At 37.0% G+C, this 26,481-nt stretch overlaps 1 protein-coding gene across 3 annotated transcripts in view; it reads left to right on the top strand.

Annotated features, from left to right (window-relative positions):
• Positions 1 to 26,481, top strand: part of COMMD10 (COMM domain containing 10) — a 242,615-nt gene that overhangs the window by 67,710 nt on the left and 148,424 nt on the right. For all 3 annotated transcript variants that reach the window (XM_030927656.1, XM_030927655.1, XM_030927657.1), the window contains exon 5: positions 16,187 to 16,297. In XM_030927656.1, coding sequence (XP_030783516.1) covers positions 16,187 to 16,297 — 111 coding nt within the window. The remainder of the gene's footprint in view (positions 1 to 16,186; positions 16,298 to 26,481) is intronic.

Here is a 26,481-nt window from a genome sequence, read left to right as displayed (position 1 = left end):
CTTTGTCTTCTTTTTTCATTGAAAAGAGGTTTTTAAATTGCATTATGTAGCTATAAAGTATTAGGTTGTAATACTAGTTATCCTTTCTATATTTTCTCTTCATTTAAGCTTTCTGAATACTGATTATTTTCTGTGAAACTTTTTTTTTTTTTAGTAATTGTAAATTTGCAAAGAATAAGAAATAAGGTTCATGTTCAGGAAATATTTTATATTGCATTATTATGGCTATATATGTGTACATATTATGCATCAAAAAGATGAAATCATTTTCACTTTAAAAATTTTACAACTGTTGTCATGTTATATCTAATTTGTACCTATAGAGCATTTCTTTTTTTTTTGTATTATTATTATACTTTAGGTTCTAGGGTACATGTGCACAACGTGCAGGTTTGTTACATATGTATACTTGTGCCATGTTGGTGTGCTGCACCCATCAACTCATCAACACTCGTCAACTCGTCATTTACATCAGGTATAACGCCCAGTGTCATCCCTCCCCCCTCCCTCCTCCCCATAATAGGCCTTGGTGTGTGATGTTCCCCTTCCCGAGTCCAAGTAATCTCATTGTTCAATTCTGACCTATGAGTGAGAACATGGTTTTCTGTTCTTGCAATAGTTGGCTGAGAATGATGGTTTCCAGCTGCATCTATGTCCCTACAAAGGACACAAACTCATCCCTTTTTATGACTGCATAGTATTCCATGGTGTATACGTGCCACTTTTTCTTAATCCAGTCTGTCACTGATGGGCATTTGAGTTGATTCCAAGTCTTTGCTTTTGTGAATAGTGCCACAATAAACATACGTGTGCATGTGTCTTTATAGCAGCATGATTTATAATCCTTTGGGTATATACCCAGTAATGGGATGGCTGGGTCATATGGTATTTCTAGTTCTAGATCCTTGAGGAATCGCCATACTGTTTTCCACATTGGTTGAACTAGTTTACAGTCCCACCAACAGTGTAAAAGTGTTCCTATTTCTCCACATCCTCTCCAGCACCTGTTGTTTCCTGACTTTTGAATGATTGCCATTCTAACTGGTGTGAGATGGTATCTCATTGTGGTTTTGATTTGCATTTCTCTGATGGCGAGTGATAATGAGCATTTTTTCATGTGTCTGTTGGCTGTATGCACGTCTTCTTTTGAGAAATGTCTGTTCATATCCTTTGCCCACTTTTTGATGGGGTTGTTTGTTTTTTTCTTATAAATTTGTTTGAGTTCTTTGTAAGTTCTGGATATTAGCCCTTTGTCAGATGAGTAGATTGCAAAAATTTTCTCCCATTCTGTAGGTGGCCTGTTCACTCTGATGGTAGTTTCTTTTGCTGTGCAGAAGCTCTTTAGTTCAATTTGTCAGTTATGGCTTTTGTTGCTGTTGCTTTTGGTGTTTTAGACATGAAGTCCTTGCCCATGCCTATGTCCTGAATGGTATTACCTAGGTTTTCTTCTAGGGTTTTTATGGTATTAGGTCTAACATTTAAGTCTCTAATCCATCTTGAATTAATTTTCATATAAGCAGTAAGGAAAGGATCCAGTTTCAGCTTTTACTTATGGCTAACCAATTTTCCCAGCACCATTTATTAAATAGGGAATCTTTTCCCCATTTCTTGTTTCTCTCAGGTTGTCAAAGATCAGATGGCTGTAGATGTGTGGTATTATTTCTGAGGACTCTGTTCTGTTCCATTGGTCTATATCTCTGTTTTGGTACCAGTACCATGCTGTTTTGGTTACTGTAGCCTTGTAGTATAGTTTGACGTCAGGTAGCATGATGCCTCCAGCTTTATTCTTTTGACTTAGGATTGTCTTGGCAATGCAGGCTCTTTTTTGGTTCCATATGAACTTTAAAGCAATTTTTTCCAATTCTGTGAAGAAAGTCATTGGTATCTTGATGGGGATGGCATTGAATCTATAAATTACCTTGGGCAGTATGGCCATTTTCACAATATTGGTTCTTCCTATCCATGAGCATGGAATGTTCTTCCATTTGTTTGTATCCTCTTTTATTTCACTGAGCAGTGGTTTGTAGTTCTCCTTGAAGAAGTCCTTTACATCCCTTGTAAGTTGGATTCCTAAGTATTTTATTCTCTTTGAAGCAATTGTGGATGGAAGCTCATTCCTGATTTGGCTCTCTGTTTGTCTGTTACTGGTGTATAAGAATGCTTGTGATTTTTACACATTGATTTTGTATCCTGAGACTTTGCTGAAGTTGCTTATCAGCTTAAGGAGATTTGGGGCTGACATGATGGGGTTTTCTAAATATACAATCATGTCATCTGCAAACAGGGACAATTTGACTTCTTCTTTTCCTAACTGAATACTCTTGATTTCTTTCTCTTGCCTGATTGCCCTAGCCAGAACTTCCAACACTATGTTGAATAGGAGTGGTGAGAGAGGGCATTCCTGTCTTGTGCCAGATTTCAAAGGGAATTTTTCCAGTTTTTGCCCATTCAGTATGATATTGGCTGTGGGTTTGTCATAAATAGCTCTTATTATTTTGAGATACATTACATCAATACCGAATTTATTGAGCGTTTTTAGCATGAAGCACTGTTGAATTTTGTAAAAGGCCTTTTCTGCATCTATTGAGATAATCATGTGGTTTTTGTCGTTGGTTCTGTTTTTTTGTTTTTATGCTGGATTACGTTTATTGATTTGCGTATGTTGAACCAGCTTTGCTTCCCAGTAATGAAGCCCACTTGATCATGGTGGATAAGCTTTTTGATGTGCTACTGGATTCGGTTTGCCAGTATTTTATTGAGGATTTTTGCATCGATGTTCATCGGGGATATTGGTCTAAAATTCTCTTTTTTTGTTGTGTCTCTGCCAGGCTTTGGTATCAGGATGATGTTGGCCTCATAAAATAAGTTAGGGAGGATTCTCTCTTTTTCTATTGATTGAAATAGTTTCAGAAGGAATGGTACCAGCTCCTCCTTGTACCTCTGGTAGAATTCAGCTGTGAATCTGTCTGGTCCTGGACTTTTTTTGGTTGGTAGGCTATTAATTATTGCCTCAATTTCAGAGCCTGCTATTGGTCTATTCAGGGATTCAATTTCTTCCTGGTTTAGTCTTGGGAGAGTATAAGTGTCCAGGAAATTATCCATTTCTTCTAGATTTTCTAGTTTATTTGCGTAGATGTGTTTATAGTATTCTCTGATGGTAGTTTGTATTTCTGTGGGGTCAGTGGTGATATCCCCTTTATCATTTTTTATTGCGTCTATTTGATTCCTCTCTCTTTTCTTCTTTATTAGTCTTGCTAACGGTCTGTCAATTTTGTTGATCTTTTCAAAAAACCAACTCCTGGATTCATTGATTTTTTGGAGGGTTTTTTTGTGTCTCTATCTCCTTCAGTTCTGCTCTGATCTTAGTTATTTCTTGCCTTCTGCTAGCTTTTGAATGTTTTTGCTCTTGCTTCTCTAATTCTTTTAATTGTGATGTTAAAGTGTCAATTTTAGATCTTTCCAGCTTTCTCTTGTGGGCATTTAGTACTATAAATTTCCCTCTACACACTGCTTTGAATGTGTCCCAGAGATTCTGGTATGTTGTATCTTTGTTCTCATTGGTTTCAAAGAACATCTTTATTTCTGCCTTCATTTCATTATGTACCCAGTAGTCATTCAGGAGCAGGTTGTTCAGTTTCCATGTAGTTGAGTGGTTTTGATTGAGTTTCTTAGTCCTGAGTTCTAGTTTGATTGCACTGTGGTCTGAGAGACAGTTTGTTATAATTTCTGTTCTTGTACATTTGCTGAGCAGTGCTTTACTTCCAATTATGTGGTCAGTTTTGGAATAAGTGCGATGTGGTGCTGAGAAGAATGTATATTCTGTTGATTTGGGGTGGAGAGTTCTGTAGATGTCTATTAGGTCCGCTTGGTGCAGAGATGAGTTCAATTCCTGGATATCCTTGTTAACTTTCTGTCTCGTTGATCTGTCTAATGTTGACAATGGGGTATTGAGGTCTCCCATTATTATTGTATGGGAGTCTAAGTCTCTTTGTAAGTCTCTAAGGACTTGCTTTATGAATCTGGGTGCTCCTGTATTGGGTGCATATATATTTAGGATAGTTAGCTCTTCCTGTTGAATTGATCCCTTTACCATTATGTAATGGCCTTCTTTGTCTCTTTTGATCTTTGATGGTTTAAAGTCTGTTTTATCAGAGACTAGGATTGCAACCCCTGCTTTTTTTTGTTCTCCATTTGCTTGGTAAATCTTCCCCCATTTCTTTATTTTGAGCCTGTGTGTGTCTCTGCATGTGAGATGGGTCTTCTGAATACAGCAAACTGATGAGTCTTGACTCTTTATCCAGTTTGCCAGTCTGTGTCTTTTAATTGGATCATCTAGTCCGTTTACATTTAAGGTTAATATAGTTATGTGTGAACTTGATCCTGTCATTGTGATATTTGCTGGTTATTTTGCTCGTTAGTTGATGCAGTTTCTTCCTAGCCTCGATGGTCTTTACATTTTGGCATATTTTTGCAATGGCTGGTACCGCTTGTTCCTTTCCATGTTTAGGGCTTCCTTCAGGGTCTCTTGTAAGGGAGGCCTGGTGGTGACAAAATCTCTAAGCATTTGCTTATCTGTAAAGGATTTTATTTCTCCTTCATTTATGAAACTTAGTTTGGCTGGATATGAAATTCTGGGTTGAAAATTCTTTTCTTTAAGAATGTTGAATATTGGCCCCCACTCTCTTCTGACTTGTAGAGTTTCTGCCGGGAGATCTGCTGTTAGTCTGATGGGCTTCCCTTTGTGGGTAACCTGACCTTTCTCTCTGGCTGCCCTTAACATTTTTTCCTTCATTTCAACTTTGGTGAATCTAACAATTTTGTGTCTTGGAGTTGCTCTTCTTGAGGAGTGTCTTTGTGGCGTTCTCTGTATTCCCTGAATTTGAATGTTGGCCTGCCCTACTAGGTTGGGGAAGTTCTCCTGGATGATATCCTGAAGAGTATTTTCCAACTTGGTTCCATTTTCCCCCTCACGTTCAGGCACCCCAATCAGACGTAGATTTGGTCTTTTCACATAATCCCATACTTCTTGCAGGTTTTGTTCATTTCTTTTTCCTCTTTTTTCTTTAGACTTCTCTTCTTGCTTCATTTCATTCATTTGATCCCCATCGCTGATACTCTTTCTTCCAGTTGATCGAGTCGGTTACTGAAGCTTGTCTATTTGTCACGTATTTCTCGTGTCATGGTTTTTATCTCTGTCAGTTCGTTTATGGCCTTCTCTGCATTGATTGTTCTAGTTATCCATTCTTCCATTATTTTTTCAAGATTTTTAGTTTCTTTGCACTGGGTACATAATTCCTCCTTTAGCTCTGAGAAGTCTGATGGACTGAAGCCTTCTTCTCTCAACGCGACAAAGTCATTCTCCATCCAACTTTGATCCATTGCTGGTGATGAACTGCGTTCCTTTTGAGGGGGAGATGCGCTCTTATTTTTTGAATTTCCAGCTTTTCTGCCCTGCTTTTTCCCCATCTTTGTGCTTTTATCTGCCTTTGGTCTTTGATGATGGTCACGTACTGATGGGGTTTTGGTGTGGGTGTCCTTTCTGTTTGTTAGTTTTCCTTCTGACAGTCAGGACCCTCAGCTGTAGGTCTGTTGGAGATTGCTTGAGGTCCACTCCAGACCCTGTTTGCCTGGTTATCAGCAGCAGAGGCTGCAGAAGATAGAATATTGCTGAACAGCGAGTGTTCCTGTCTGATTCTTGCTCTGGAAGCTTTGTCTCAGAGGTGTACCCAGCCATGTGAGGTGTGAGGTGTCGGTCTGCACCTAGTGGGGAATGTCTCCCAGTTAGGCTACTCAGGGGTCAGGGACCCACTTGAGCAGGCAGTCTGTCTGTTCTCAGATCTCAGCCTCTTCTGTGAAACTTTATGTGTGGGTGTATACATGTACAAACACATACGAGGTCAGCAATTTTATTTACTTTCTTTATTACTCTGTCATGTGGCCATGGAACAAATATTTTTCAATGACAAAATTTACTAGAAAAGGCTCTGGAAATTAAGAAAGCCAATCCATGAACACCTAAAATTATGACTTTTCAAAATTACCTTCCTTGTGCATACTCTTTATTTCAATTCAACTCTACAGATAGATGTAGAATGTGCCTCCTGTGTGCTGGGCATTATTCTAAGTGCTCCGATATAGCACTGATAAAAAGAACAAAAAACTTTGTTCTCAAGGAGTTTAGAATCTTAAGTGGTAGTCAACAAACAAATAAATACTATATGTTATGATAGATGGTAAAAAGCCCTAAGAAAATAAAGCAAGGCAAGTAGTGGCGCAGTTCACTTATTAGTTTTCTGTTATCCAGGGACTGAGAATACAGTTTGTCAATTTATTGACCCTGCTTCCCTGTCTTCTGGACATTTGTTATGTCACTCATTCTTACTGTTAGTTGAAGTCGAAGAAACTCTAATCTAGAAATTGTTTACTTGGTTCTACTTAGGGAGTGGGTAGTAAATAAGTCTTTCAAAATTTGATGCAGTTATCCAAAATTAGTGAATGTGTATGTACTTTTCTGAGATAAATTTCTATACTTTTCATTCAGTTATCAAATAGTCTGCGACCCAAAATATTTAAGTGGTGACTCTAATTTATCCTTTTTTCTAACCACATAGCTAAGAAGTTTTGTGAATGAGTAACACAGTCTTGATTAACATGAGGTTTGCAGGCTAGCCTTTGTGTACCTATCTCTAGTTAGTAACTTTGAAAATTAGAGTTGTGGGCGGGCGGAGCAAGATGGCCGAATAGGAACAGCTCCAGTCTCCAACTCCCAGCGCGAGCGACACAGAAGACCGGTGATTTCTGCATTTTCAACTGAGGTACTGGGGTCATCTCACTAGGGAGTGCCGGACAATCGGTGCTGGTCAGCTGCTGCAGCCTGACCAGCGAGAGCTGAAGCAGGGCGAGGCATCGCCTCACCTGGAAGCGCAAGGGGGAAGGGGATCCGTTTTCCTAGCCAGGGGAACTGAGACACACAACACCTGGAAAATCGGGTAACTCCCACCCCAATACTGCGCTGTAAGCATACAGGCACACCAGAATATATCCCACACCTGGCCGGGAGGGTCCCACGCCCACGAAGCCTCCCTCACTGCTAACACAGCAGTCTGCCGCGATCTATCCGCAAGGCAGCAGCGAGGCTGGGGGAGGGGCGCCCGCCATTGCTGAGGCTTAAGTAGGTAAACAAAGCCGCTGGGAAGCTCGAACTGGGTGGAGCTCACAGCAGCTCAAGGAAGCCTGCCTGTCTCTGTAGTCTCCACCTCTGGGGACAGCGCACAGCTGAAGACCAACAGGGGAAGTAGCAGGAGCCGGTGCAGACGCGAACGACTCTGTCTGACAGCTTTGGGGAGAGCCGTGGATCTCCCAACGCGGAGGTTGAGATCTGAGAACGGACAGACTGCCTGCTCAGGTGTGTCCCTGACCCCTGAGTAGCCTAGCTGGGAGAAATCCCCCACTAGGGGCAGTCTGACACCCCACACCTCACAGGGTGGAGTACACCCCTGAGAGGAAACTTCCAAAGGAAGAATCAGACAGGTACACTCGCTGTTCAGCAATATTCTATCTTCGGCAACCTCTGCTGCTGATACCCAGGCAAACAGGGTCTGGAGTGGACCTCAAGCAATCTCCAACAGACCAACAGACAGTCCTTCTGACTGTCAGAAGGAAAACTATCAAACAGGAAGGACACCTATACCAAAACCCCATCAGTACGTCACCATCATCAAAGACCAGAGACAGATAAAACCACAAAGATGGGGAAGAAGCAGGGCAGAAAAGCTGGAAACTCAAAAAATAAGAGCGCATCTCCCCCTGCAAAGGAGCGCAGCCCATCGCCAGCAACGGATCAAAGCTGGTCAGAGAATGACTTTGACGAGAGGAGAGAAGAAGGCTTCAGTCCATCAAACTTATCAGAGCTAAAGGAGGAATTACGTACCCAGCGCAAAGAAACTAAAAATCTTGAAAAAAGAGTGGAAGAATTGACAGCTAGACTAATTAATGCAGAGAAGATCATAAACGAAATGACAGAGATGAAAACCATGACACGAGAAATACGTGACAAATGCACAAGCTTCAGTAACCGACTCGATCAACTGGAAGAAAGAGTATCAGCGATTGAAGATCAAATGAATGAAATGAAGCGAGAAGAGAAACCAAAAGAAAAAAGAAGAAAAAGAAATGAGCAAAGCCTGCAAGAAGTATGGGATTACGTAAAAAGACCAAATCTACGCCTGATTGGGGTGCCTGAAAGTGAGGGGGAAAATCGAACCAAGTTGGAAAACACTCTTCAGGACATCATCCAGGAGAACTTCCCCAACCTAGTAGGGCAGGCCAACATTCAAATTCAGGAAATACAGAGAACGCCACAACGATACTCCTCCAGAAGAGCAACTCCAAGACACATAATTGCCAGATTCACCAAAGTTGAAATGAAGGAAAAAATCTTAAGGGCAGCCAGAGAGAAAGGTCGGGTTACCCACAAAGGGAAGCCCATCAGACTAACAGCAGATCTCTCGGCAGAAACTCTACAAGCCAGAAGAGAGTGGGGGCCAATATTCAACATTCTTAAAGAAAAGAATTTTCAACCCAGAATTTCATATCCAGCCAAACTAAGTTTCATAAGTGAAGGAGAAACAAAATCCTTTACAGATAAGCAAATGCTTAGAGATTTTGTCACCACCAGGCCTGCCTTACAAGAGACCATGAAGGAAGCCCTAAACATGGAAAGGAACAACCGGTACCAGCCATCGCAAAAACACGCCAAAATGTAAAGACCATCGAGGCTAGGAAGAAACTGCATCAACTAACGAGCAAAATAACCAGTTAATATCTAATGGCAGGATCAAGTTCACACATAACAATATTAACCTTAAATGTTAATGGACTAAATGCTCCAATTAAAAGACACAGACTGGCAAACTGGATAAAGAGTCAAGACCCATCAGTCTGCTGTATTCAGGAGACCCATCTCACATGCAGAGACATACATAGGCTCAAAATAAAGGGATGGAGGAAGATCTACCAAGCAAATGGAGAACACAAAAAAGCAGGGGTTGCAATCCTTGTCTCTGATAAAACAGACTTTAAACCATCAAAGATCAAAAGAGACAAAGAAGGCCATTACATAATGGTAAAGGGATCAATTCAACAGGAAGAGCTAACTCTCCTAAATATATATGCACCCAATACAGGAGCACCCAGATTCATAAAGCAAGTCCTTAGGGACTTACAAAGAGACTTAGACTCCCATACAATAATAATGGGAGACTTCAACACTCCGCTGTCAACATTAGACAGATCAACGAGACAGAAAGTTAACAAGGATATCCAGGAATTAAACTCATCTCTGCACCAAGCGGACCTAATAGACATCTATAGAACTCTCCACCCCAAATCAACAGAATATACATTCTTCTCCGCACCACATCGCACTTATTCCAAAATTGACCACATAATTGGAAGTAAAGCACTCCTCAGCAAATGTAAAAGAACAGAAATTATAACAAACTGTCTCTCAGACCACAGTGCAATCAAACTAGAACTCAGGACTAAGAAACTCAATCAAAACCGCTCAACTACATGGAAACTGAACAACCTGCTCCTGAATGACTATTGGGTACATAACGAAATGAAAGTGGAAATAAAGATGTTCTTTGAAACCAATGAGAACAAAGATACAACATACCAGAATCTCTGGGACACATTTAAAGCAGTGTGTAGAGGGAAATTTATAGCACTAAATGCCCACAAGAGAAAGCAGGAAAGATCTAAAATTGACACTCTAACATCACAATTAAAAGAATTAGAGAGGCAAGAGCAAACACATTCAAAAGCTAGCAGAAGGCAAGAAATAACTAAGATCAGAGCCGAACTGAAGGAGATAGAGACACAAAAAACCCTCCAAAAAATCAATGAATCCAGGAGTTGGTTTTTTGAAAAGATCAACAAAATTGACAGACCGCTAGCAAGGCTAATAAAGAAGAAAAGAGAGAGGAATCAAATAGATGCAATAAAAAATGATAAAGGGGATATCACCACTGACCCCACAGAAATATAAACTACCATCAGAGAATACTATAAACGCCTCTACGCAAATCAACTAGAAAATCTAGAAGAAATGGATAATTTCCTGGACACTTACACTCTCCCAAGACTAAACCAGGAAGAAGTTGAATCCCTGAATAGACCAATAGCAGGCTCTGAAATTGAGGCAATAATTAATAGCCTACCCACCAAAAAAAGTCCAGGACCAGATGGATTCACAGTTGAATTCTACCAGAGGTACAAGGAGGAGCTGGTACCATTCCTTCTGAAACTATTCCAATCAATAGAAAAAGAGGGAGTCCTCCCTAACTCATTTTATGAGGCCAACATCATCCTGATACCAAAGCCTGGCAGAGACACAACAAAAAAAGAGAATTTTAGACCAATATCCCTGATGAACATTGATGCAAAAATTCTCAATAAAATACTGGCAAACCGGATTCAGCAGCACATCAAAAAGCTTATCCACCATGATCAAGTGGGCTTCATCCCTGGGATGCAAGGCTGGTTCAACATTCGCAAATCAATAAACGTAATCCAGCATATAAACAGAACCAAAGACAAGAACCACACGATTGTCTCAATAGATGCAGAAAAGGCTTTTGACAAAATTCAACAGCCCTTCATGCTAAAAACGCTCAATAAATTCGGTATTGATGGAACGTATCTCAAAATAATAAGAGCTATTTATGACAAACCCACAGCTAATATCATACTGAATGGGCAAAAACTGGAAAAATTACCTTTGAAAACTGGCACAAGACAGGGATGCCCTCTCTCACCACTCCTATTCAACATAGTGTTGGAAGTTCTGGGTAGGGCAATCAGGCAAGAGAAAGAAATCAAGGGTATCCAGTTAGGAAAAGAAGAAGTCAAATTGTCCCTGTTTGCAGATGACATGATTGTATATTTAGAAAACCCCATCATCTCAGCCCAAAATCTCCTTAAGCTGATAAGCAACTTCAGCAAAGTCTCAGGATACAAAATTAATGTGCAAAAATCACAAGCATTCTTATACACCAGTAACAGACAAGCAGAGAGCCAAATCAGGAATGAACTTCCATTCACAATTGCTTCAAAGAGAATAAAATACCTAGGAATCCAGCTTACAAGGGATGTAAAGGACCTCTTCAAGGAGAACTACAAACCACTGCTCAGTGAAATCAAAGAGGACACAAACAAATGGAAGAACATACCATGCTCATGGATAGGAAGAATCAATATCGTGAAAATGGCCATACTGCCCAAGGTTATTTATAGATTCAATGCCATCCCCATCAAGCTACCAATGAGTTTCTTCACAGAATTGGAAAAAACTGCTTTAAAATTCATATGGAACCAAAAAAGAGCCCGCATTGCCAAGACAATCCTAAGTCAAAAGGACAAAGCTGGAGGCGTCACGCTACCTGACTTTAAACTATACTACAAGGCTACAGTAACCAAAACAGCATGGTACTGGTACCAAAACAGAGCTATAGACCAATGGAACAGAACAGAGTCCTCAGAAATAATACCGCACATCTACAGCCATCTGATCTTTGACAAACCTGAGAGAAACAAGAAATGGGGAAAGGATTCCCTATTTAATAAATGGTGCTGGGAAAATTGGCTAGCCATAAGTAGAAAGCTGAAACTGGATCCTTTCCTTACCCCTTATACGAAGATTAATTCAAGATGGATTAGAGACTTAAATGTTAGACCTAATACCATAAAAACCCTAGAAGAAAATCTAGGTAGTACCATTCAGGACATAGGCATGGGCAAGGACTTCATGTCTAAAACACCAAAAGCAACGGCAGCAAAAGCCAAAATTGACAAATGGGATCTAATTAAACTAAAGAGCTTCTGCACAGCAAAAGAAACTACCATCAGAGTGAACAGGCAACCTACAGAATGGGAGAAAATTTTTGCAACCTACTCATCTGACAAAGGGCTAATATCCAGAATCTACAAAGAACTCAAACAAATATACAAGAAAAAAACAAACAACCCCATCAAAAAGTGGGCAAAGGATATGAACAGACATTTCTCAAAAGAAGATATTCATACAGCCAACAGACACATGAAAAAATGCTCATCGTCACTCGCCATCAGAGAAATGCAAGTCAAAACCACAATGAGATACCATCTCACACCAGTTAGAATGGCAATCATTAAAAAGTCAGGAAACAACAGGTGTTGGAGAGGATGTGGAGAAATAGGAACACTTTTACACTGTTGGTGGGATTGTAAACTAGTTCAACCATTATGGAAAACAGTATGGCAATTCCTCAAGGATCTAGAACTAGATGTACCATATGACCCAGCCATCCCACTACTGGGTATATACCCAAAGGATTATAAATTATTCTACTACAAAGACACATGCACACGTATGTTTATTGCGGCACTATTCACAATAGCAAAGACTTGGAATCAACCCAAATGTCCATCTGTGACAGACTGGATTAAGAAAATGTGGCACATATACACCATGGAATACTATGCAGCCATAAAAAAGGATGAGTTTGCGTCCTTTGTAGGGACATGGATGCAGCTGTAAACCATCATTCTTAGCAAACTATCACAAGAACAGAAAACCAAACTCCGCATGTTCTCACTCATAGGTGGGAACTGAACAATGAGATCACTTGGACTCGGGAAGGGGAACATCACGCACTAGGGCCTATCATGGGGAGGGGGGAGGGGGGAGGAGGGAGGGATTGCATTGGGGAGTTATAGGGGAGTTATACATGATATAAATGATGAATTGATGGGTGCTGACGAGTTGATGGGTGCAGCACACCAACATGGCATAAGTATACATATGTAACAAACCTGCACGTTATGCACATGTACCCTACAACTTAAAGTATAATAAAAAAAAAAAAAAAAAAGAAAATTAGAGTTGTATCTTTTTGACAGATGACTTTTTAATAATCTTCTAAAATGAATATAATAACATTCTAAATGTGTTTAAAATATGCAATTTTGTTTGTACTTTTTAAATCAAAATACTTGATAGTTTCTTGTGTGATGATATATATTTTAAGTTGTATTTTCCAAAGACAATTTATAATATCAACAAGGAAGGCTAACTCATGGCCATATTATAAATACACACTTATCTAGTTGGGGAAAGAATATACAGATTGGACAGAACACCTAATTGGAGAAATTGGGAAAGGAGGTGCCACTAACTCAATATTTGACAATGCACCATTTAACCCTTTACAACTTAGTGAGGCAGATATTATTGTCTCTATTTTGCAGATGAGAAAACTGAGGCTCAGAGAGGTGAATAGAATATGTAACTTGCTTAAGGTCAATTAGTATGGAACTTCACAGCCCACACTCAGCTGCCATTTAGCAAACCAAATGAAAGCTAGGGTAATGTTTACTCATTATAAAAAGGATTTCTGGACATGCTTTGGCCTGCAGATAATATTGTATGTGTGACAGGTGGGGTGTATGTATGTGTGTGTGTGTGTGTGTGTGTGTATGTATGTATGTGTATGTGAAGAACCAACCAAATATTAGCTCTATAGGTTGTAATCCTGCCTCCTACCAAAGCCATAGCCAAGTGGAAATACAACGTTTTTTTCTTCCTCTTTCATACATTCATTTTCATGTGAATACTTCTCCTTGAAAGTTTGTGTATGTTATGTGATTGATCACTTGTCTGAGAGGAATCTTTAATGTTGACTCTGTTAGAGGCTGTTATAGGTCACAAGGATATAAGGGTGAATAAGACTCCAACTGTCTCCTAATGGAGATTACACTCCACTCTGAGGAGATAGACATGTAGACAAATTATTGCAATAAACTGATCTAAATGTTAATAGAGAAAGATGTAGAGTGCTGAGGGAACAGAGTAGCAGACTACAGAGGGAAGGGAAAGGAAAAAATAACAGAGGAGGTGACATTGGAGCCAAAGAAGAGATATGTGAAACAGCGTAGTGTGTTCTGGGAATCTTATTTGGTTCACTGTGGCTAAATTATAGATAATTAGGAATATGTTTTAGAACATAGGACTGGAAAGGTTGTTATCACGTCCTGAGGGGTTTTGTATACTAGACTTAGGACTTAAGAGTTTGGATTTTATTTTGTAGGTAGTAAGGAGCCATTGGAGACTTTTAAGAAGGGAAGTGGGATGATGGGATGAGGTTCTATAGGAGGCAGGTAGCCCAGTTAGAAGACTATTGTGATAGTCTGGGAATATGTGGATGATGAGAGTCTGAAATCAGTCATGAATTTTGGAAAATATTTGAAAAATATTTAGAAGATATTATAGAACAAATTAGGTGACCAAAATGCCTTATATTTATACTACTTTATAGTTGCCAAAATCCTTTAAGTGTGCATGTTATTGGATATTATCAGTAACCCAGAAAAGTAGGTAGTTCAAATGGATTGAGTTCCATTTTGTATGAGGAAATTGAGATCTTGAAAGATGTGGCTTAGCCACGGTCACATAGCTAGTGATAGTTTAAGCGTGAACCAAATCATAAGCTTCAAATTCGGGATTCTTTTGAATTTGTCTGCATCATCTCTATGCAGTGCTTAAGCACACATTAGTTAATATCAAGGCCTGAGCATGGTAGGGTGTGCGCTTTAATTTATTCACTTAATATCTCTCTTCATTAGTTATGTTAAGTGCCTAATGGAGAGGGATAGGATCAATTAAATAAGGTAAGTGCAACATTTTACAGGTCAATATAAATACCTGGAATGTGCTTTTCAATTAAGACGACATGTATGCCAATGCTTTTTTAATATATGAGAATGGTTATGACATTTATTCCTATTTTATTGGAGAGTCTATTGCATGGGACTTGATAATAGTGTCAGGCTGGTATCAGAGACTGTGCTTACTGTAATCAGTGTTAAAGATCAGTGTATAAAGAATCCTTACTTAACATGTACCATTAAATTGATTTTGTATTAGGTATTATAGAGATATTATAGATTATATCGCTACAACATCTTCCTTCTTTTTACCCATAACCTCTAAAAGGTTTGGTGCCAGAAGGAACAGAACTGTATCTTTATTTTCTCATCACATCCTCTCTCAAATAGATAATACTTTCATTGCTCTCTTTCCAACTTGGCTTTGAGTCACTGCTGTGATTCTAGCTGTTGAACAGTCTTTCAAATTAAGTGATTAGTATTCTAGTCAAGGAAAAATTGTTGTGAGCCTGCCATTCTTACCCAGTATTGTTAAGGTAGTTTTACTAAATCTATTATTAGGGTCGTGTTCTCAGAGGCATATGACAATTGCGTTTCACAAAACTTCCCTAAATATTGATACTTGAGATTTACAGGAAATTAAATCTAAAACTTTAAACTTTTGAAGCTGGAGGCACCAATAAGCTGCTGAAGTTCAGTATAAAGCCACATCTGTGCTCCTTAGTACTTTATAAGAAAAGTTTCTCTGCCTTAGTCTTCCTTTACTATTTGTGTCTTACTTGATTAAAATTTTGCTGTTGTGTTAACTAATAAATTCAAAGGAAATGTTCTGATTAGTTTCTGTTACAACTGGGAACAATAGTAAGAGTACCTTGGAAAGTATGATAGTCTGTTGCGTAACACTTGCTAGGTAGTAGATATGAGTTCTCTGCCTATTTCAATCTCATTGTATCTAAAAGTGTGAACCTCTTACCATCTGGATACTTTAGTTTCCCTCTAAATTAAAAAGAAAAAAAGCAAATTTTACCTGTATAGTACCTAATGCAAAGGTTTTTGAAAGATGATGGGAAGTCATTAAAGTGCTTTTCACCAATTTATGCTATTTACTAGTTGAAATTTGTAACTAAAAACCATTAGTTTTAAAAAATACTATTTTAAAATAGTAATTTACTATTTAATATTTAAAAACCATTGGCTCTTTTAATGTATTTCACTGCTTGGTATTAGAATTTATTATTTTTAGAATAGAGTATATTTAAAGATGACTTTTGCTGTTAAATTTGACAGGCGTGGCAGGAGGCCAATCTAGTAAGCCCAAAGGGAGAATTCGCAGATTATGTAGGTTAAAGGAGCCCTGGAACTGACTTTCTATGAAGCCCAGCCTACCCAGACACATTCCTGCAGAGTGGAGATTTGCTTAAACTTGACTGTTTTCTTCCTTCTGTACCATCTGATTCAAATCTACACCTGTCTTTTAAAGCTAGAGACGGTTGGATGGCAACTTAACCTTCAGATGGCTCACTCTGCTCAAGCAAAACTAAAATCTCCTCAAGCTGTGTTACAACTCGGAGTGAACAATGAAGATTCAAAGGTAAGAAATGGTATCCCATTAAAAGGATGTATTTTGTTTGTTGGGACTTAAACTTTTTATTCTTAGCAGTCTTTGCTCTCTGGATTTAAATTTTAAACATAATTCAGTTAAACAATTATTAATAAGTGGATCTTTTTTGATAGATTTTGATGTCAGATTTAAATATCACTGTTATTTATCTCAAGAAATAGCTTATCTTGCAAAGTACCTTTCATGCAAAAACATTTCATAATGTCTTCTTTTAAATTCTGCAGTGAAAAAAAAATGGTGAAGACCACATAAAATTATGATTTTAATGGTTTAGGTATTTGAGAATATTCCTGAGTGTTTCATGTTTTAAGCTGAATATATGTGGTAGAGGGAATATTGTTTGTTGTCCAGCTAGTGCCTGGAACAGTAAATATGATGAAGACCTGAATTGTATTTTTGTGTGTGTAGTAGTGTAGTATGCTTGCATGTGTTTAAATCCCAGCTTTTGAGAAATAGAATTTTTTTTTTTATACCACAGGGTGATTTTTACTTTATTATTAATTTCAGAACAACTTGAACATGATTATTAAAGATCAAAGCATTGCCATGAAATAGTTTTTGTTACTGCAACATATAGGGAAATACATCTTTCAGATATGACAAGAGCTTTTTATCATATTTTATATTGTAATTGATTGTCTTTTAAGATAGAAAAGGGGGAGTGACTTTTTCCTCCTAAGTAGATAAGACTATCTCATCTTCAGACAAAATAGAATTGAAAATGAGGTATTAGAGAATATCTGAGGAAGGAGATTACAGTGACTGAATGCGATAATAGAATAATGGAAGAAATGTTATTATTAATAACAGGAATTGAAGAATGGGAATATTATTACTTTTTTGTTAAAACTTTCACTATTCATTCTATTATGCACGTTTCTGGCTTCTTTCAGAAGTACCTAGCCCAGGTTATACGACAATAAAATTCTGTGCAGTTGACTTGAGTCTTATGTATAATGTATTAGTTTATTACAGTGTTTCAAAAGTATCATTTTATTTCACAGATTTTCGCTGGAAAGTAATATGAACTTAGTGGTTAGAGTCAAGCTGTTAGAGTATGTCTAGTGGTTTCCCTTTATCTGCAGTTTCACTTTCCGTAGTTTCAGTTACCCACTGCTGTTTGAAATAGGTGAGTACAGTACAGTAAGATGAGAGAAAGAGACTACGTCCACATAACTTTATTACACTATGTTGTTATGGTTGTTCTATTTTATTATGACTGTTGTTAATCTCTTACAGTGCCTAATTTATAAATTAGACTTTATCATAGGTTTGTGTATATGGGAAAAAACAGTATATGTTGGGTGCAGTACTATCCATGGTTTCAGGCCTCCACTGGGAGTTTTGGAATGTATCCTCCCACCATGGGCAGGGAGACTACTGTGTGCTCTGCAGTTTAGTGTAGTGTAACCTTTGGCAAATTACTTAATCCTTGATTCTCAGTTTCTTTATCTGTAAAATATAGGTACTAGTATCTATCTATCCACACAATGTTTATGAAGACTAAATACCTAGAATATGTAAAGTGTTTAGTCCAGTGCCCAGTAGTACAGCATGTGCTCAATAAATGCTGGCTGCTACTATCATCATCAATAAAACTGTTTTGTTTCTAGCTAAAATAAAGAAATCAATCCATTTGTTTTAATTCAAAGTTCTCACTATTTCCTGATGAAATTATTACCTCTTCCCTTGTTCCTTGCATTCACTCCCCCCCCCTTTTTTATTATATTTTTCATATATATCCTTACTGGAAATTAGGGAGGGGAAAAAGAGCCTGGAAAGTCCCTTTTATTTCTTCTGTGAACTGAGTAAGGTATTCCTTTAGGTATAGGATGATGATCTGGAACTCACTAGTGTAGACTGGAACTGTTCCATGAGTGAAAATGCATACATGCACATTCCAAGTAGCTATATACTTCCTCTGTTTTACTTTTCGTGACTACCTAATGTTAAGTCTGCATAGCTAAAAGCATTTTATGTGTTGGAAGTATACTATTTTCACCACATACATTGGATATGCTTTAAGCATCATGAGTTCAGCAATGCTTGTCTTTGGGATTCTCAAGTCCTCCTAGCTTCTTTGTTACATCTTCAAAGTATGCCTATGTGTCTGTTATATTTTTAGGCAGTAGGAATAAAAGAATAATGCTTCTTGTAAGACAGCCATGTTAATAAGACATTCAGATTATTCAGGAAGATGTGAATATCTAGATGTGAAATCTAACTCATTTGAAATATGAGCTTGAGTACATTTATGTTTTTCTGTGTGTTTGTATTTTGAAATTTTGAATAAATGTATATATGCACCTTGATTAATCTTATAACTCTAGCAGAGCTAGAGCACCATTTTCATTAACAAATATGCTGAGGAAGAAGAGCAGAAGCACACATACGTAAAAGATATTTCCCTTTCATCTTGTATGTAGACTTAAGTGACTTCTTTGTATTGCCTTTCTCTTTTATGGTATTGTACACATTTTGTGCCGGTGTCTTTTATTTCCTAAACAATAGACACATAATGAGGTATAGAGCTACCATCACCTAGGCAGAAACATACCATCTCCAAGTGATATGGTGTGCCCTAGCTATAAAGGACCGGTTAACTACTATACCTGTTCTCCTCAATGTACTGCTGGCTGGAATTACTGCTCTTTCTTTTGTTTACCTTCTCCTTGATTTTAGGATTTTGTATTCTGTTCTTTGTACTCTTCATCTTGTTCCTTGTGTTAATTTTTATGTGACTCTTGTTATTAAGGACCACTAACTACTTTTCTCTCAAATATTTACTTTGTTATGAAATGAGAATTCTTCACAGGTTGGAATATTAAGTAAAAGGAATGAGGGTATAGAGCATGTTTTAAAAAGCAAGTTTATTAAAGGAAAGGAAAGCTTTTACCAAAAGGGAGATTAAATGTTATCACTGCTTAGTTTAGGACATAAAGTATCTTAAAGTACAAAACTATCATACTTATGAAGTTGGTGTTTGTTTAAAACAGGAAGCATTGAGTACAGTTCTCACAAATGTGTATTTTACAGGGTAGTTATCCTGAAAATATACATATATTAAACTATTGGGAGGATTAGTGTCACTGTAAATTGTGAGGGAGTATTTTGGTGGTGTTTACTTTCGAGCTGTTGAACTGAAAACTTACTGTAATTCACTGAAGAGTGTGGTTTATGAGGAGCTCCTTGTCTTCTTTTTCCCTTCTAACATACACATGAAAAATGTAGCCTGCAGGAAGTTTTAATTGCTATCACACTGGATAACACTGTTTGACTGTAGTCTCCTTTCTTAGAACACTTCTGTCTCAAGGCTTTCCTGTTTTGCTACTAATTTTATCACAAAAACTGGGTGATTGTAGCTTTCCTGCAGTATTTTGATATATATTCTAGTTGTTTTTGGTTAATTGTCTTAACGTTTGTCTACTGTGTTTAGGAAAGTGAGATTATTTTCCTGTTCCACAGATACCTCAAATTGAGTCTTCTGACTTAAAGTTTTTTTCATTAGGGGGCAGTAGAGTGCTTTGCTTACCGAGCCTTTTCTGGCATTCACAGTGTTATTTGAAATAACATTTAAAATAATTTGTGAAGTCAGTAGTTGAAGGAAATGCTAAGTGTTTACATTTCTAATCTGTATAGAACAATAGAGTTCCCTTATTTATTTCCATAAACAAAATTAATGCTTATTAATCATTTATGTATAGAACAAATAAATGAAATCATCATGATTTGACTTTTGAAATTTGTGTATATGATCATTTGCCAGAATGAAATATATTAAAAGCTTTCTACATTATTGACTTTTTTGTTACATTATGTCACTTATATTAATTTCTTCATGAGAAAAAAGCATAAAATAGTCCGTAAGATAATTGAATGGCACTATTAGGTTATGATGTAACTAGTTCTAGGCCCATTGTAGTCAGCTGAAAGTTCTTTATTTATAGAGAGTAATGTCATTTGTAACAAATGTTGATAATATTGTCTGACACCAACACTTTAACTTTGAATATCTTAAAATACTTTAATTTTGCTATTAGTCTTTGTACACTTTTTTCCCCAGTAAATTTCCTGTTAAAGACAAACCTGTTTTGTTAATACAGGGATTCCAAATTTTATTTGTACATCTTTGAGGAAGGATCCTTGTGTTTCATTTTTTTTTCTTTTGCAATAACTGTGGTAAAATCACCCTGACAGAACTTTTATTTATCTTAATGTTAAATTAGATTATAATCAGGTTGCAGAAAGTACTTTACGTAAAAGTAATTATGATTTTGAATGAATTTGGGACTCTTAATACTAGTTTTCTGACTTAGAGCTCTTCATTCTTATTTCCAAAATATGTGACAAATTCTATTAAGTGTGAAAAAATGGGCAAAAGTTCTTTTTTAAGTGTTTACTCTATGCTATACATGGTATCACCTCTTTTTATGTTTAAAACATCTCTTCCAGGCATGATTTCTTATTATTCTTATTTTATTGATAAGTGGAGATGTAGAAGCACAGAGAAGTTAAATAATATTTCCATGTTATACAGATAGTAAACAGTAAACCTAGGGTTTGAATCCAGGCAATTTTATTTGAGTTCCAGTTTATCAGTAGGATGCTGTATCATCTTGTTAATTTAATAACTTAGCAGTTGATCTTGTAATATGTGTATATGTTTCAAGGTGTTGAAAGCTATTCTAAAATGTAAAGTTGTTCATAGGATTATAGTTACATGGAGTCTAGATTTAATTTTTCTCTTTCCCCTTTATTTGACTAAGTTGAAACAATTTTACATTTTTAGTCCATTAGAAACACCATTTACTCTCATGTAGTAAGTAAAGTTATAAATGATGTCAGTTCAACAAAGGCTGCCTTTTATTAACAAATATTATTGTAAGGGCTACATGACATCAATGATGTTGATGTCTTGTGAGCAAATAAGCTATATCAGTTAAAAAGAAAAGATGCCCTCAGATCTATTTAGGACAGATTTCTCAGAGAAAAATAATGTATGCTATTCAAATCATGAATTCTTGTTATAGAAATTTACATCTTTTCATCTTAAAGGTGGTGTTAGTATTAATTGATTTGGAAGGACCTTCACATTTTTTAGCGTTATGTGAGTTGGTCTGCCTTTTCCTTTTTTTTTTCTTGAGGTATCCCGTATCATATCTTTATTAGAATAAATCACAGTAAAGAATAGTTTCTCACCCTTGATTATACATGCAAATGAGATAATTCAACTGATAGGACATAATTCAAATATAAATAAAATCATTCACATATTTAACATTGTTGAGTGGCTTTTTAAGTTGTATATATTTAAGGTATACAACATGCTGTTTTGATATAAATATACATAGTAAAATGATTGCTACTATTAAGAAAATTAACCCATCCATCACCTGCCATAATTACATTTTTTTTGTGTGTTTGGTAAAAGCACCTAAAATCTATTTCCTAGCAAAATTTCAGTTTACGATACAATATTATTAGCTATAGTCCTCATGCTGTACATCAGATCTCCAGACTTATTTATCCTACATAACTGCAAGTTCATATGCTTTGACCTGCTTCCCATTTTCTCCTTTTCCTTGTCTCTGATAATCACTGTTCTACTAGGCATTTTGTAAAAATTCCACATGTAAGTGAGATCATGCAGTATTTTTCTTTCTATGTCTGGGTTATTTCACTTACCATAATGTCCTCCAGATTCATCTATTTTGTTGCAAATGGCACTATATCCTTTTTCAAGGCTGACTCATATTCCTATGTGTGTGTATATGTGTCTGTGTCTGTTTGTATATATGTATATGTATTTTTTCCTCTATTTTCTGACCTCTCAAATAGCATTCAGTACTGCCCTCCGTCTTGAAATATTTCCTTCTCTTGTCCCACAAAGTGATCACCAGTGTTCTCCATGTCACTAACTTCATTTTTTAACACTATGAAGTGATTATAAGCTCAGGCTATGGAGTCAGACAGACCTGGGTTCAAATTATGGCACCATCAATTAATGCTAAATTCAATAAAGTTAATATGCACTGACTTTTTAAACATCTTGAATTCAGCTCAAGATGAATCAAGAAATATTTTTTAAACATTTACTACATGTGAGTTACTAGGCAAGGTATTTGTGATATAGGCAGGTTTTATTTTCTGTCATGGAGCTTATGGGCTAGCAGGAAATACATATGTTAAGCCAATAAATGTAAGTTTGATGACTAGTACAAAGGAGGAAACATGGAAACCAATAGCAAGAAATTAGAAACTGTGACAGGCAGAGAAGCTTTCAGATGGAGGAAAAAACACCTGAAAGAGGACAGAGGTTTATTTTTTGAGCATTTCAAATATGGAGGTACCTGAGATATCCAGGTGGAGATTGTCAGGTTGTAGTCTGAGACATGGGAGAAAATTGTAAACTAGAAATTGAGGTTTGGAAATCATTGAGATTATAATTTCAGTCTTGGGAATGGAAGAGATCACTCAGAGGATACAGTAGAACTAACATTTAAATGACAAGTAGAATTGAAACAGCTTATGACAGTGATTGGGAAGGAATAGCCAAATACCAAAGGAAGAGAGCATCTTAGGGGTGAATCATGTCCCATGTTGCGACTAAGTAAAGTTGGAGGGAAGCAGGGGCAGAGAGAGAAGACAAGAATTCTGACAGCCACGAAGTAGGTGCTAGTATTTTCCTATTAAGTAGGTCAAGAAACCCAGACTCAGTGGTTAAGTGTCTTTCTCTAAATTGGATACTAGAAAGAAAGTGATGGTGCCGTAATTTGAACCCAGGTCTGTCTGACTCCATAGCCTGAGCTTATAATCACTTCATAGTGTTAAAAAATGAATTTAGTGACATGGAGATCACTGGTGATCACTTTGTGGGACAGAAGGAAATATTTCAAGATGGAGGGCAGTACTGAATGCTATTTGAGAGGTCAGAAAAGAGAAGAACAGACATGTGACTGTTGGATTTCGTAAAATGGACTTCTCTGATGACCTAGACAATTATGATTTCAATAACAATTGAGAGGATGAGAAAGAAACCTGATTGGGATAAACTGACTAAAGAATATGAGGTGAGAGTGGAAGCAGTGATACAGGTAACTGCTTCGGAAATAGGACAGTTGATGTAGGGGAATGTGGATTCAGTGACTGGAGATATTAGAGGAGGTTTGTATGCAGATACCACAGATCCCCTGGGGGAGAAAATGATGCAGAATGGAGAAGGATATATTAATACATTTCTTGAGAAAGTGAAATGTGAGATTCAGAGCACAAATGGAAAGGTTGGATTCAATCAGAGTGGGAACATTTCTTTTGTCTTCATAGAGAGAAAAGAGGATGGGTTAGGGAGGTGGTTTTGATGGTGGAAAGAGAAAGTTGTAATGATCTGATTGCTTCTATTTTCTCAATGCTGCTGTCATGAGATTGGGAGAATGGGGTGGTCCTAGTAGGTTTGAAAACAGAGGACAAAGTGTGAAATAGTTATTTTGGATATTGGACAATTGAACAAAGTAGGTAATTTTAGGGTATTTTACTGTTACTACACAGAGCTGATTGCCCAATTGTGATTTGTGATCATGAATTTGAGATGAGGACTGTTAGCAGGTTGTGTATTTTTCTTCATCTAGTTTTAATTGCTCAGGTGCACATGTGGAGTAGGTGGATAATTGGGTTTAATCATGCTTTTATCTTTGCCAGGTGTTCTTAGTAAAGGGTGGAAAGGACAAAGGGTGTGCCTATGTCTACGAAAGAGTAAATTTTAGTAACTGGCCCTGGAGTCTAAATTGGGCCAGGTGGTAAGTGAGTATTGTGTGTGTGTGTTCAGGGATAGGATGGTAAGTGATGAGAGGGAAAAACTATCTAGAAATATGCTGGAACCTAGCCATAGTCTCTGATAGGATTAGGCTTTGTGTCCGCACCCAGATCTCATCTTGAATTGTAATCCTCACAATCCCCATAATCCCCGTGTGTCAAGGGAGAGACCAGGTGGAGGTAATTGAATCATGAGGGTGGTTCCCCCGTGCTGTTCTCCTGATAGTGAGTGAGTTCTCGCGAGATGTGATAGTTTTATAAGGGGCTCTTACCCCTTGCCTCGGCACTGCTCCTTCCTGCCAACTTGAGAAGAAGGTGTCTTGCTTGCCCTTTGCCTTCTGCTATGATTGTAAGTTTCTTGAGGCCTCCCCAGCCATGCTGAACTGTGAGTCAATTAAACCTCTTTCCTTTATAAATTACCCTTTCTTGGGCAGTTCTTAATAGCAGTATGAAAATGCAGTAATATGGCTTCCCTTGAGGTTTATAGAGGAGCCTCATGTAGATGCATTATTTTCCAGGATCACTCAGTGACTTTTAATTTGAGTCTTGAGATGTCTATGGCTTGATCAGGTGTATAGTTTATCTGTTAAGAGAGAGAAGTGGATACATGTAAAACTTGAAAGCTAGTCTTTTCTGAACCTTTACCCTGCATCAGCTTGGAAACTGAAGTGGTCTAATTATATGAAGATTTATTCTGTATCCTGGGAATTCACAATGTGTGTCCAGTGGCTACTCCTTGATCTCTTGCTTCCTTGGTTGATAATATACCCAGCATCTGCTGGAAATAGTAGAGTATTAATTTCATAATGAGCCCACTACGTCAGTGATACTATATCCAGAAATCAATTAAAATGTGAGAATTTTGTATGTTGTTTGAATTATATTAGCTTTTGAACATCAGTGGTGATTTTTTGAATTGCTTTTCTGAATCTGGTATTATAATTTTGAGGGTATTATTGTAAATTTTACTTCAAGACAAAGATGTCTAGATTGTTTTCTTATAAGTAATTTGCATTATTGGATATTGAATCCAGTCCCAATTATTTTGGCAGTAAAAGGGGTTGAGAAACACTCTTTTTTCCTGGCATAGTTTAAATAAGATTTTAAGCATGTTTACAATGTTAGTTACTATGTGACTACTTAAATATGTCTTTAATGGATTGTGCGGATTATAGTCTTTTCAGATTTTTTCTTTCCTTTATATGAGAATTATTTAGAGGAAGTTAAACTTATATGAAGAGGAAGAATAATTGTAACTATATATTTCTCAGAACAAATTATTGGGCACTTTTGGCTGTTTTGATGGTATTGGGAAAAGTGAAGGTTCTTCTATTAGGTTTTCATATAAAATATTTTTGTTTTTCAAAGTTTCTCAGCTGTCCTTAATATTTATGATCCAAAGCTGCAATCTTTCAGAAATGCCATGTCTATATTTTAAAAAGCCAAAATACTTTAAGGATTTAATCAGATCCTCAAGTCTTATATCACAGGGCTTACTTGGAAGTGCGGCCATCCCAAGATGCCTAATGATTATGAGTCTGGTTTGGGCGTTTTCTCTTTTGGGTATTTAGCATCAGCCTAGCACCATCAGTTCTGTGTTTTTGGACTGTATCTGTATGATATATTTGAGGATCTGCTGAAGACAGCCGTTTGGTTAGTGCACAAGGAACAGTCAATTTTATTACTTTATCATGTGCTGGAGAATGATATTCATAAGGCAGTGGGAATATACCATAACTAGGGCCATCGATGAACAAAGGGATAGAAATAGGGTTGATGAAGCAGTATTATCCTTTATCTCACCAATTATCCTACCGTTTGCTGCCAGCACAAAGGAGAAACAGACAGGATTAATATCTAATTTTTACAAACCCTTTTAACTTGCTTGTTTCATAAATGTTTGATTCCTAAGTATAATCAATGAAATAGCAAATTATACAGTATTTTTTAAAATATCATATTTTAAGCTTTTAAAAATTGGTTGACTATCTGGAATTTATATAAATTTTGCTTATAGTCAATAACCGCTATTACGACATCAGTGAAACTATATGTTGTGATTGTTGTGGCTGGTTAACTAAAACATGTATTTCACAAATTACATATACTGGGTGAAGATGAAATGTAATAGTAAATGAATGTGTAGAAAGAAATTGTTGTTTATAAATTTCATGTTTAAAGAACCTTGATTTTATCTTTTTAAAAATTCTTTTGTACTTTTAAAAAATTACACAGGTAATTTACACTGAGGAAAAATCAGAAAATGTAAGAAAATAAAATTCACCTACAATCCTACCTAGAGGTAATCACTTTGAGTGACATATTTAATTGGCATATATCTTTCC

The sequence above is a fragment of the Rhinopithecus roxellana genome, chromosome 3 (assembly GCF_007565055.1).
Source record: "Rhinopithecus roxellana isolate Shanxi Qingling chromosome 3, ASM756505v1, whole genome shotgun sequence".
In the NCBI taxonomy this organism is placed as follows: Eukaryota; Metazoa; Chordata; class Mammalia; order Primates; family Cercopithecidae; genus Rhinopithecus; species Rhinopithecus roxellana.
This window is presented reverse-complemented; position numbering and strand designations above follow the sequence as displayed.